The sequence below is a fragment of the Phyllobates terribilis genome, unplaced genomic scaffold, assembly GCF_046119375.1.
Source record: "Phyllobates terribilis strain yellow unplaced genomic scaffold, ASM4611937v1 Scaffold_7__3_contigs__length_470593459, whole genome shotgun sequence".
Taxonomy (NCBI): Eukaryota; Metazoa; Chordata; class Amphibia; order Anura; family Dendrobatidae; genus Phyllobates; species Phyllobates terribilis.
In genome coordinates this window covers 242,143,417-242,156,887 of record NW_027362767.1, presented here as the reverse complement: position 1 = coordinate 242,156,887, position 13,471 = coordinate 242,143,417, and the positions used below count along the sequence as shown (strand labels likewise).

At 42.3% G+C, this 13,471-nt stretch overlaps 1 protein-coding gene across 2 annotated transcripts; it reads left to right on the top strand.

Annotated features, from left to right (window-relative positions):
- The first annotated feature begins 6,532 nt into the window (after nt 1–6,532).
- Nucleotides 6,533–13,113, top strand: DPM2 (dolichyl-phosphate mannosyltransferase subunit 2, regulatory). 2 transcript variants are annotated; one of them, XM_073639991.1, is made up of 4 exons: nt 6,533–6,641; nt 6,729–6,818; nt 10,448–10,550; nt 11,045–12,305. In XM_073639991.1, the coding sequence occupies exons 1-4, from the start codon at nt 6,639–6,641 to the stop codon at nt 11,101–11,103; spliced, it is 255 nt and encodes an 84-aa protein (XP_073496092.1). In that variant the 5' UTR covers nt 6,533–6,638; the 3' UTR covers nt 11,104–12,305. The 2 variants fall into 2 exon arrangements, with proteins under 2 accessions (XP_073496092.1, XP_073496091.1); XM_073639990.1 differs by lacking the exon at nt 6,533–6,641 and having other exon boundaries at nt 6,669–6,818; nt 11,045–13,113.
- The last annotated feature ends 358 nt before the right edge of the window (nt 13,114–13,471 follow it).

The window sequence follows — 13,471 nt, the reverse complement described above, 5'->3', positions numbered from 1 at the left end:
GGACCTGAGAACTAGCAAGTGTGTTTGGAAACAGACTAACGACGTTGCTCAAGCACCTCCATGCAGGTGGAGGTGCCTTAAATAGTAAGTGTCTCCCAGCCATTGGCTGGGAACACTTTAGGACGGCGTGCAGCCCCTTTAAGAAGGAGGGAGTGCGCACCCTAAGCATACTGCCCGGGGATCTGCACGCTGTGGGTTTATCCCGGACAGCAGCAGAGGGGGAAGGAGAAGGAAGTACGGGACGGGGGCTGTGGCAGTGAGTTAGTCGGCGTCTCTGCCAGGAGACGGAGGCAATGTGCAGGGACACTGGCGCTACAATTTTTACATATCTTTTGGGAATGTAACATACTCCAACCTACTGTCTCCTTCCCCATTCCTGGAGAATGTAAGCCCTCAAGGGCAGGGTCCCCTTCCCTCTGTACCAGTCTATCATTGTCAGTTTGTTTACTGTAAGTGTTATCTGTGTTTGGTATGTAACCCCTTCTTATGTACAGCACCATGGAAGCAATGGCGCTATATAAATAAATAATAATAATAAAATACTCCTTCCTTTTTAGTCTGGAGTGTTTGATGTCATTCGTAAAGTTACTGGTTTCACCGGGGAAATTTTTTGGAAGAAATATTCTTGCCCCCCCATCTCCCTCTGGGTGGCAAAAGTTAATGAGATTTTATATATGGAAGACTTGACTTCCTCCATACGTGACTCCTACACAAAATACCGCAATACCTGGTTTCAATGGTTGGAATTCCAACAGCCATCTTAGTACCTTGATCTGTGATTTAGTGTGACCTGATTGTATGTTCTCTGTCCACCTATCATGTGTCAAACTTGTAATGTCAAAACTTGTCTGCTCGTATGTGTTTTTTTATTGGTGGGTTTTCTCTTTTCTTTTTGTCCTCTCTTCTCCCCTTCTTAGTCAGTTACTGACCACTGGTTTCTTCCCGTTTTTCTTCCCCTTCTTCCTATCTCTCTCTTTATATTTGAAACATTTTTGAGAAGTTCAGAGTGACAGATGCCTTATTTCTGATGTTTTTACAAGCGCAGCTAAATTGTAATATTGGAATTATTTTATATCCTTGATCAATATTTTGGTTGTGCTGTAAATCTGTTTGTCTGAATCTTTTCATTAAACAAAGAATTATATAAAAAAAAGTGATCTGACAACATGATTGTCCAGCTCAGTATGATTACGATGATACCAAGCATATATGTGTATATATATGTACAGGTTTTTGCTATAATCTGAGAGCAGAATGATGTGGGGGCAGAGAGCCTGATTCCAGCTATGTCTCACTTACTAGTCTGTTTGTTGCTGTTTCAATAAAATCAGTGTTTTATCAGCAGGAGATTATCAGTGCCTCCTGTTCTGTGTAACCCCGCCAACACCACTGATTAGCAGCTCTGAATATACAGTGTACACAGAGAGCTGGCAATCAGTGGTGTAGGCGGGGTTACACAGAACTCAGCACTGCTAGATCTACTGCAGAGAAAGCTGGGATTGCATCAATATGATAGCAAGCAGCCCAGCAAGTGACACATCGCTGGAATCAGGGTCTCAGCCCCTACACCATGCTGCTCTCAGATTGCATAGCCAAAACCTGCTGACATATTCACTTTCAGGCTTGTATTTTTGTGTGCAGAGCTGGCGTTTTTATTGATAACATTTTGAAGTACCTGCGATATTTTGATAATTTTTATTGCACATACAGTACAGACCAAAAGTTTGGACACACCTTCTCATTTAAAGATTTTTCTGTATCTTCATGACTTTGAAAATTGTACATTCACACTGAAGGCATCAAAACTATGAATTAACACATGTGGAATTATATACTTAATAAAAAAGTGTGAAACAACTGAAAATATGTCTTATATTCTAGGTTCTTCAAAGTAGCCACCTTTTGCTTTGATGACTGCTTTGCACACTCTTGGCATTCTCTTGATGAGCTTCAAGAGGTAGTCACCGGAAATGGTCTTCCAACAATCTTGAAGGAGTTCCCAGAGATGCTTAGCACTTGTTGGCCCTTTTGCCTTCACTCTGCGGTCCAGCTCACCCCAAACCATCTCGATTGGGTTCAGGTCTGGTGACTGTGGAGGCCAGGTCATCTGGCGTAGCACCCCATCACTCCCCCTCTTGGTCAAATAGCCCTTACACAGCCTGGAGGTGTGTTTGGGGTCATTGTCCTGTTGAAAAATAAATGATGGTCCAACTAAACGCAAACCGGATGGAATAGCATGCCGCTGCAAGATGCTGTGGTAGCCATGCTGGTTCAGTATGCCTTCAATTTTGAATAAATCCCCAACAGTGTCACCAGCAAAGCACCCCCACACCATCACACCTCCTCCTCCATGCTTCACGGTGGGAACCAGGCATGTAGAGTCCATCCGTTCACCTTTTCTGCGTCGCACAAAGACACGGTGGTTGAAACCAAAGATCTCAAATTTGGACTCATCAGACCAAAGCACAGATTTCCACTGGTCTAATGTCCATTCCTTGTGTTCTTTAGCCCAAACAAGTCTCTTCTGCTTGTTGCCTGTCCTTAGCAGTGGTTTCCTAGCAGCTATTTTACCATGAAGGCCTGCTGCACAAAGTCTCCTGTTAACAGTTGTTGTAGAGATGTGTCTGCTGCTAGAACTCTGTGTGGCATTGACCTGGTCTCTAATCTGAGCTGCTGTTAACCTGCGATTTCTGAGGCTGGTGACTCGGATAAACTTATCCTCAGAAGCAGAGGTGACTCTTGGTCTTCCTTTCCTGGGGCGGTCCTCATGTGAGCCAGTTTCTTTGTAGCGCTTGATGGTTTTTGCAACTGCACTTGGGGACACATTCAAAGTTTGCCCAATTTTTCAGACTGACTGACCTTCATTTCTTAAAGTAATGATGGCCACTCGTTTTTCTTTACTTAGAATTTGTATTATGGCAAGAAAAAAGCAGCTAACAGTGTATTCAGTAGGACTATCAGCTGTGTATCCACCAGACTTCTGCACAACACAACTGATGGTCCCAACCCCATTTATAAGGCAAGAAATCCCACTTATTAAACCTGACAGGGCACACCTGTAAAGTGAAAATCATTTCCGGTGACTACCTCTTGAAGCTCATCAAGAGAATGCCAAGAGTGTACAAAGTAGTCATCAAAGCAAAAGGTGGCTACTTTGAAGAACCTAGAATATAAGACATATTTTCAGTTGTTTCACACTTTTTTGTTAAGTATATAATTCCACATGTGTCAATTCATAGTTTTGATGCCTTCAGTGTGAATGTACAATTTTCATAGTTATGAAAATACAGAAAAATCTTATGTCATCACCCATACTCTGATCTTATGCACGGCATATGGTCCTGCCCTGATTCAACAGTATACTGGAATCAAGTCTCAGATGTGATAAAAACTATATGGGGCCCAGGATACACTCTCTCTCCATATGTAGCCATACTACATCATTGGAATAACCCAGAAAATCCTAACCAAAAATCAAAAGGCCCCCCAAAACTGCTTCATACTCTACTCTTCCTGGCAAAAAAACTGTTATTTAAACATTGGCTGGATCCTATCATTCCCCCTATAGCAGAGCTAATAATCCACATGAAACATTTTATGGGAGTAGAGCAATTAGATACCCTTAGTAACAAAGAACAGCAAGCTGGCAAATTTCTATCAAAATGGAACAGTTTATTATAACTTGCTGTTCTCTGTCTGAAAAGAATAAAATTGTCCAACCATTTACTTCTACAGAATGGTATATTCTGGAGGATCTAAATAATAACCTAGGACTCTTACTGTACGTGTTAACTAAAGCAGGGGAGAAAATCATCACAATTTATCGTTATTTAATTAATTCCATTGAATGTAGATGACTGTAACTTGCTAATACTTAGTTTAGATGTCTATTTGTTACCCCTAGAACGCATACCTGGGGCCTCGCAGGCCCGCCCTGTTAATCGTTTTCTATTTTCTGCAAGATTACTTTAGTTAGAATTTTGAAACTCTAGGTATTCCTCAGGTATATAGTTGTTTGTCATTTTTGTTTGAGTTATTCCATGTTATTTGCACACGGGCCTAAAAGGCCCCAGGTATGTGAAAAAGTAGATTTTTATGGTCATGCGTTCTAGGGTTAAGCCAGCTAACCGGAACTTATTGATTATTCATTGTGCATGATCTGTGTACAGGTACCTTATTTTGTGCATCCTGGCTTTGATTTATTTGTTTTATATGTCTTTCTATGATTTGTTCTTTTAAAAAAACAAATAAAAATGATGTTTGAGAAAAAAAAAAAAATACAGAAAAATCTTTAAATGAGGTGTGTCCAAACTTTTGGTCTGTACTGTATATACATATATATTTTTTATATATATTTTTTTTTATTTTTTATTCTTAATCTTTATTTTTTATTGCCCCTTGTGCAGTTGAATCTGTGATCATTTCCACTATACACTACAACACTTGAGTAATAAAATTAGTTCTATTTCAACAAAAATTGAATTTGGCAAGAATAAAAAAAAATCAAACAGATAAAAACATTATAAAATATTCCAAGAATTAGAGTAAAACGTAATTCTTATTTCCATAGTGATTCAGTAATGATCCAGGAAATGCCTAATTATAACATCACACCCACCACCTCCTCTCGAGTTGCTTAGAAACAGATTTTTACGTTTACTAAAATCTTTCTATTTTTACCATTTATTTTGGAAGTGCACAGACGGAAATACATTGGGAACGTCAAGCTGGAGTGATGGAAGTGACACTTTATCCCTCTTGGTCAGGTCAAGCTGTCAAGCCGAGAGATCAAATCACACTACAATATACTACATCCGCATAGTATTTAATTTGCACTATAAAAATATCTATTTTTGCTACCTGGAAACCATCAGCAAGCAGCTGATGACTGATCTACCATTGTATTTCTATTAAGTGCCTAATATAGTGCACGTTTTTTTTAAGGTGTCCTTTGGAGCAGGGCCACTTTAAAAAACGTCTGGAAAAAAAAGCCTGAAAGTTTTTTCTAATTCATTATATATTGTAAGCGACATTTGCTGTTCTTATATTTAGGCTTTTGATTGTTTTTAACCTTTTAATGACCAGATTTTTTTTTCTACCTTTTTTTTTGCCCTCGCCCTTTTCAACATAGCCGTACAAGGGCTCGTTTTCTTTCTTTCTTTTTTTTTTATACGAGTTATAATTTCATTTTAATATATAATGTACTGAAAAAAAAAATCCAAATGTGTTGCAATGTTAATTAAAAAGCAATTCCACATTTTTTTTTTTTTTTTTTGGGGCGAGGTGTATTTTTTTTTTTTTTTAAGGATTTATTTGTGCAGTAAAAATGACCTGAAAAAAAAAAAAAAACTGATTCTTCAGGTCTGTACGATTACGATAACAAACTTACGTTGATTTTTTTTTTTAGATTTAATTGATTCAAAAAAAATCTGAATTTTTCACATTTTTTGGTTTGTGTTGCCATTTTCTGCAACCTCTAACATTGTAATTTTACACTTGATGGGGCTGAGTGAGGGCTTGGTTTTTTGCATGGTGATCCAATGTTTTTATTCGGGGTACATACGCTTTTTATTGCATTTTTTAGGGAGATGAAGTGATAACCAAAAAATGCAATTTTTTTTTTTTTTTATGGTGTTTACCGATCGGTTTGATTAATTTTATATTTTGATAGATCGGTCTTTTACGAACACAACGATACCAAATACATATATTTTTTTATTCCTTTCTATTTTATAAGGGATAAAAAAATGGGTGAGCTGAATTTTTATACTTTTTTAAATTTTTCTTTTATAGTTTAAAACTTTTTTCTTAGAATTTTGTAGCCCCTTAGAATCGGTATTTGATCGGTCGTCCCTTTCCCCACAAAGACAATTTTCGTGTTTGCATTTTTGTTTTTTTTCCTCCTCTTTTTTCAAGAGCCTTTTTTTCATTTTTCCGTCCCCATGGGCTTTTTTTTTTGCTGGGAAAACTTGTAGTTTTCAATGACACCATTCACTTTACCATATAATGTATTGGAAAACTGGAAAAAAATCCAAATAGGGTGAAAGTGAAAAAAAAAACAAAACAGAAAAAAGAAATTCCGCCATTGTTTTTTGGGGTTTTGTAAGCATTTTCGCCTCATAAAACAATAGCAATTCACTTGTTTAAAAAAAAAGAGGAAATCAACCACAGAAAAAAAAACGCTAATACACTTCAGGAAAATCATATAAAAAAAGCCTCAAATAGGTCACATTTCCGTCACTTGAAAATCTCATTATTTTTGACAGCTATAAAAAAAAACCCTCAGTGTGAACATCGACTAATAAGGCTCCAACAAAGACTTCTGGGGAGTTGTCTGCATTTCACAAGTCATATATAATTAGTATATAACCCCCAATTTTAAATTGACAGAAATAATTATTAGTATAAGATATAAAATCAAATTAATTAAAAACTAACTGGTCTTCACAATTTAATACGTCCGTCTCATTTCTCTCCCCCCCCCCCCCGGCTCTTTTCATTTTGGTTCGCTCCAAGTCTTGGCGCCAGAGACGCGCGGAAGACAGGACTACGATTCCCGAGATGCTTTGCGCACAACGCTTCTTTTTGATTGGCTGTTGCAGTAATCCGGAAGTGTGGGGATTGAGTGACGTCGCAGCATGGTGAGTTGGAGATCATAGATCGGTGTGATGGAATACAGTACGTGCCTTATTGTCCGGTGCTCTGTCATTGTGTGTGTTTTGTTGCAGGCGACAGGCATTGACCGGTTGGCCGGGGCCGGGCTAGTGGCGTTTAGCGCTGTACTGTTCCTGTATTACACAGTGTGGGTCATCTGCCTGGTAGGTAATGGCTTAGGAGCTGTGTGCGAGACAGAGGAAACCCTGGAGTCTGTGGGCCGTGTAGTACTACTAGTCCCAGCATGGCTTAGTGAGCTAAGCACAACCTATTCCTGCTGCCAGTGGCTACCCACCAGGACACGTACTACAAGTCCCAGCATAATTAACCTATTCCTGCTGCCAGTGGCTACCCACCAGGACACGTACTACAAGTCCCAGCATAATTAACCTATTCCTGCTGCCAGTGGCTACCCACCAGGACACGTACTACAAGTCCCAGCATAATTAACCTATTCCTGCTGCTAGCGACTACCCACCAGGACACATACTACAAGTCCCAGCATAATTAACCTATTCCTGCTGCCAGCGACTACCCACCAGGACACGTATTACAAGTCCCAGCACGCATCAGTAGGTTGAGGTTGAATACTCTGCTCAGGCAGCCATTGGGTACCCAGATGTTTGTGCACTACAAGTCCCAGCACACTGAGAATTCTGCATCAGCCCCAGAAAGGCTTCATTGTAACGTTCGTGTCATTAAACGCCGCCCGTAAATATTCATCCCCTGTAGCGGCCTCGAGCTTTCTGCTAAGAGTCGGTTGGCCATGTTGCCAGTCCCAGGCCAGTCTTCTTAGATCGGCCATGTTCTTGTAAACTCCGCTATTGCAGCTCCAAGGGGCAACTAATAAAGTTTAAAAAAAAAAAAAAAGTTTTAAAATAGTTAAAAGTTTATACCCCCCCCCCCCTCTATTTTCAGTATCATCGTGTCCATAAAAGTCTGATCTGTCAAAAATATCAACTTATTTAACCCATTACTTGCCGAAAAGAAAACCAAAACTAATTGTGACGCTTAAACTGCAGTTTTTCAGTCCCCCGAAAATGTGATAAGCGATCAAAACGTCGCATCAGCACCAAAAATGGTATCAGTAGAAACTACAGGTCCCCAAGCAAGAAATAAGCCCCGAAACAGCTTCATCATTGACGGGAAAATAGTTACGGGCCTCAGAATAAGTCGAGACGTATGATGTATTTTTATTTAGCTTTTTTTTTTTTTTAATAGAAAGTTTAGACTTTTTTTTTTCTTAAGCACTAAAATATATACACTGCTCAAAAATTAAAGGGAACACTCAAATAACACATCGTAGATCTGAATGAATGAAATATTCTCATTGAATACTTTGTTCTGTACAAAGTTGAATGTGCTGACAACAAAATCACACAAAAATCATCAATGGAAATCAAATTTATTAACCAATGGAGGCCTGGATTTGGAGTCACCCCCAAAATTAAAGTGGAAAAACAAACTACAGGCTGATCCAACTTTGATGTAATGTCCTTAAAACAAGTCAAAATGAGGCTCAGTATTGTGTGTGGCCTCCACGTGCCTGTATGACCTCCCTACAACGCCTGGACCTGCTCCTGATGAGGTTGCGGATGTTCTCCTGTGGGATCTCCTCCCAGACCTGGACCAAAGCATCCGCCAACTCCTGGACAGTCTGTGGTGCAACGTGACGTTGGTGGATGGAGTGAGACATGATGTCCCAGATGTGCTCAATCGGATTCAGGTCTGGGGAATGGGCGGGCCAGTCCATAGCTTCAATGCCTTCATCTTGCAGGAACTGCTGACACACTCCAGCCACATGAGGTCTGGCATTGTCCTGCATTAGGAGGAACCCAGGGCCAACCGCACCAGCATATGGTCTCACAAGGGGTCTGAGGATCTCACCTCGGTACCTAATGGCAGTCAGGCTACCTCTGGCGAGCACATGGAGGGCTGTGCGGCCCTCGAAAGAAATGCCACCACACAACATTACTGACCGACGGCCAAACTGATCATGCTGAAGGATGTTGCAGGCAGCAGATCGCTCTCCACTGTGGCTCCAGACTCTGTCACGTCTTTCACATGTGCTCAGTGTGAACCTGCTTTCATCTGTGAAGAGCACATGGCGCCAGTGGTGACTTTGCCAATCCTGGTGTTCTGTGGCAAATGCCAAGCGTCCTGCACGGTGTTTGGCTGTGAGCACAACCCCCATCTGTGGACGTTGGGCCCTCATACCACCCTCATGGAGTCGGTTTCTAACCGTTTGTGCAGACACATGCACATTTGTGGCCTGCTGGAGGTCATTTTGCAGGGCTCTGGCAGTGCTCCTCCTGTTCCTCCTTGCACAAAGGCGGAGGTAGCGGTCCTGCTGCTGGGTTGTTGCCCTCCTACGGCCCCCTCCACGTCTCCTGGTGTACTGGCCTGTCTCCTGGTAGCTCCTCCAGCCTCTGGACACTACGCTGACAGACACAGCAAACCTTCTTGCTACAGCTCGCATTGATGTGCCATCCTGGATGAGCTGCACTACCTGAGCAACTTCTGTGGGTTGTAGAGTCCGTCTCATGCTACCACGAGTGTGAAAGCACAACCAACATTCAAAAGGGACCAAAATATCAGCCAGAAAGCATTGGTACTGAGATGTGGTCTGTGGTCCCCACCTGCAGAACCACTCCTTTATTGAGGGTGTCTTGATAATTGCCAATAATCTCCATCTATTGTCTATTCCATTTGCACCACAGCATGTGAAATTGATTGTCAATCAGTGTTGCTTCCTAAGTGGACAGTTTGATTTCACAGAAGTTTGATTTACTTGGAGTTATATTCTGTTGTTTAAGTGTTCCCTTTATTTTTTTGAGCAGTGTTTCTTACAAGTTTGGTATCGCTGTAATCCTACTGACCTGGAGATTTGTGTTTCTGGGTCATTCTTAATGCAAAATCAACACTCTTAAAAAAAAAAAAAAAAAAAACTTGCTGACCTTTTTTTCCATTTTTTTCTTTTTTATGCCGCTTAATTTTTGCCTGTTTTTCAGTTTATTATATGGTAAAATGAATGGTGTCCTACGGCTATGTCAGTGGGTAAATAATGATTTTAAAAAAAGTTATGGCTTTGGGAAGAAAAAATAAAAACACAAAAATAGGAAATTACCCATTTCGGAAAGGGTTAAGCAGTATGGGGTTTTATCTTTGGAAATCATATGATAGATCCGATTGTATTCTTTCACAGACTGACAGCAGAGTTCTCCATTTCTTACATTTCCAGGCTTTGCTGTCATCCTCACATCCCTCCATCGCAGTTTGCCGGCAGACTCAGGCGCCCATTATAGCAGTGGTTGGCATGGATGCCCATTGATGATTGGCGTTGTTCTGCTTTTTCTGTCATCCTACAAAAACCACATGTCCTTACAACACGTTTCCCTGGTGCATTTTTATTCTCCATTTAGAAACAAACGTCGCACTTATGCCGAGAACGGGCAGTGCCGTGTGTCCCAGATATGTGCAGCGCGGGGTATGGATGAGTGGGCAAAGTATTAAAACTGTTCTCCTCTACCCATCTGTGTGTTTTGAGCAGGGAGAGGGGAATAAGGTGATGGCTCGAGGAACAAGTGATCAGACATGTAGAAATCCAACATGCCCAATCCTTCTGTCTGCCATCTGGACACCCCATATGCATTGTATTATAGTGCTCACCAACCCGTAGCTGTTGCAAGACTACAACTCCCAGCATGTCGTGTGCATGAGCCCCTTTGGTGTGATGTCGGCCATCAGGATAATGTTGACATTAATGCTGCCTCCTGTTTTCCTTTGTTTCCAGCCATTTATTGGCAGCGATCATGTGATCCATTCCTTCTTCCTCCCACGTGACTACGCAGTGCTGCTGCCCCTGTTGGCCGGGCTCATCCTGCTCCTCCTCATGGGTAAGTCATGTACCACACCAGGTCTGCCCGGACCCCAGGAGCCAGAAATACACGAGCTGCTGGTGCCAGACTCATTGGGTGTCTATGAGGCACCTTTTTAGGCCTCTCCAGCCCCACGACAAAGACCGAGCTGAGGACTAGTGCACTAGCTCATCTGTTACATCATTTCTTACAACTCCTATTTAGCCCCTTAAAGTGGTGCTCTTAGTGGCTGTAGCATCTACCATACACAGAGCCCCCGTATTGAATGGAGCAAAGCTGCACATGCTCCATCTTAGCCCTATTCATTGTCTATGGGACAGTCCGGAAATAGCAGAGCTATGCACTCGTCTTTATCCAGCAGCCCCATTCTTGAATACGGATGGGGGTTTACATACGATTTTAGGATTAACCTTTTAAATCCACAACATGCCCTTTAACTTAATTGTGGCTTATAGAATTGCTGCTCTTATACCACCAATAATCCTGTTCATGTATCTTCCCCCTTCTGTCAGGTGTCTTTGTGACCTATGTGATGTGGAAAAGTCGGAGTCCTAAAAAGAAGTCACAGTGAAGACTCTACAAAGTTACTGGACCCTTTTTTTTTGTATGCGACTGATTGAAACTCCCACCAACATTCCTGAGAACATTCCTGTCATCCATCATAAGGGACCGCATCTCCCAGCGCTGACCTGACCATGGATTGTTTAGGGTTATACCCCTGAACTGCAGCCCCCCATCCCCCTCTGCACATTGTAATACTCCGCCTGCAGACTGTACAGCGGTCAAACACTGCCATCTGGTGGCTGCACTGAGTGATGACAGGTTTACATTTATTGGCTTTCTCTGTCTAAAGACTGTGCTGCAGGTCTCATCTGTAACCCCAGACCATGAATTTGTATGATGATTGTGGTCCCCTGTATAATGCTGTATACAGTTACTGGATATGGATTTGATGATTTTTGGTTTATTATAGGAATATTGGTTTTAAATGCATTTAAAAAGCAACATGAAGGAGGAATGCGCCTGCGGTGCTGGGCCAGAATGTATTACTGATGTCCCTAATTATTCACATCATTGCATATATATGTGCACCACTGATACACCTTTAATGCATTTGGTATAGGTGTTATTTTGGGTATATTAAGGTATTACCTCTCCACAGGATAGGTGACAACTGCAGATCAGTAGGGGACTGACCACTGAGACCCTCACTTACCACCAGAATAGGTGCCTGGGAGCCACCATTTGAATTGAGAGGCTGCTATGAGACCGCGGAGCGTTACTCTCGGCTGTCTTTTAGTCAGTCCCATAGATGATGAAAGTGGTGTCAGTGCTCACCTGTGACTGCCAGTGCATTGCGACAACTGTCACTCTATACCCTTTCTGCCAAGGGTTCCACTTTAGTCATCCTCTACGGGACTGACGGACGTAGCTGAATTCAGCGCTTGGATTTCTTCCTTATTCTTATAGACCTTGATGGACAACTGGTGCTCCATTGATATTGGATACACAGGACCCCTATTAGGCCGGTTTCACATGTTCGGATATTTCCGGTACTGGAAAAACCAGTACTGGAGATGTCCGTGTGGCAACCGTGTGCCGCATCAGGATCACACGTACTGGCGTCTGGGAATCAACTGTACAGTTAGCGCTGTTTCCAAGCTCCAGGTGCTGAACGTTGCCCTCATCATTGTCCCCTACTTGCGCTGCAATCTGCACCAGCACGGGACAATGTTGAGAGTAGTATTCTGCTCCCGCTGTCTCCAACTGTAAAAATAAGAATAAAATAAAAAAATCCTTATACTCATCTGTCCTAAGTGTCCCCTGCTGTAATCCATGCGACCGCTCATGCCGAGGAGCCGGAGAAAATGACACGCTGCAGCAAGCGAGCCCTGGAGCTGCGCTCAGCGAGCGGTGTCCTTTCACTCACTGAGCTCAGCGCAGCTTCGGGGCCCGCTCGCTGTAGTGAGGCATACTCCCTGGCGCGAGCAGTCAGATGGATTACAGCGGGGGACACTTACGACAGGTGAGTATAAGGATTTTTTAAATTTTATTCTTATTTTTACAGTTGGAGACTACTATTCTCAACATTGCCCCCTGCTGGTGCCGATCGCAGCGCCGGCAGGGAACGATGATGATGATGGCGGCGTTCAGCACCCGGCGCTTGGGAACAGCGCTAATTGTACCGCTGATTCCGTGTGTCATTAGTGTGGGACGTTTTGCGGCCCGTGCAGGGGGTAAAAAACTGACATGTCAGTGTGTTGTGCCCACGGACACACGGTCCGTTTAAACACACTGACATGTTCACAGACCCATAGATTTGAATAGGTCTGCGTGTGTCAGTGTCTCCAGTACGTGTGGAAACTGTCACCACTCGTACCGGACAAACTAACGTGTGAAAGAGGCCTTACATTCAGTGGTGGGACCCACAACGATTTAGTAGTCATCCTGTAGATAGGTGATAACCTATTATTAGTGGAATACCCCTCTAGGATAAATATCAGCTCTGCCTATAGCATACGTTATCGCCTCCCCATGTGCCGAATACCGAGAAGGGAAACGTAACTAAATGCATTTGTTAATAAAAAAAAATTTTTATATTCCAGGTTCAGGTTCTTTATTTATTTTCTGTTGGCACTCTGAGGGATATAACCAGCTTGGTTAGAGTAGAGTAATTCCCGTCATTAAAGGTGATAACCTGCAGATTTATAGAGGCCCAACGCTCCTACAAACATCAGAATGAAGCTTTGGCCGCACATGCACAGCGCTGCTTCACCCCCATTGGGACTGCTAGGCGAAGCCTTTCTCTGGCAGTCCCATACACAAGGAGAGGAGCAGTGAACGAGCAATTATTTTTTTTTGTTAAATCAAGGAACTTTTCTTTAACATTTGTCAAAGTTAACAACAAGCATTTGGAAAAAGAATCATTATACATCTCA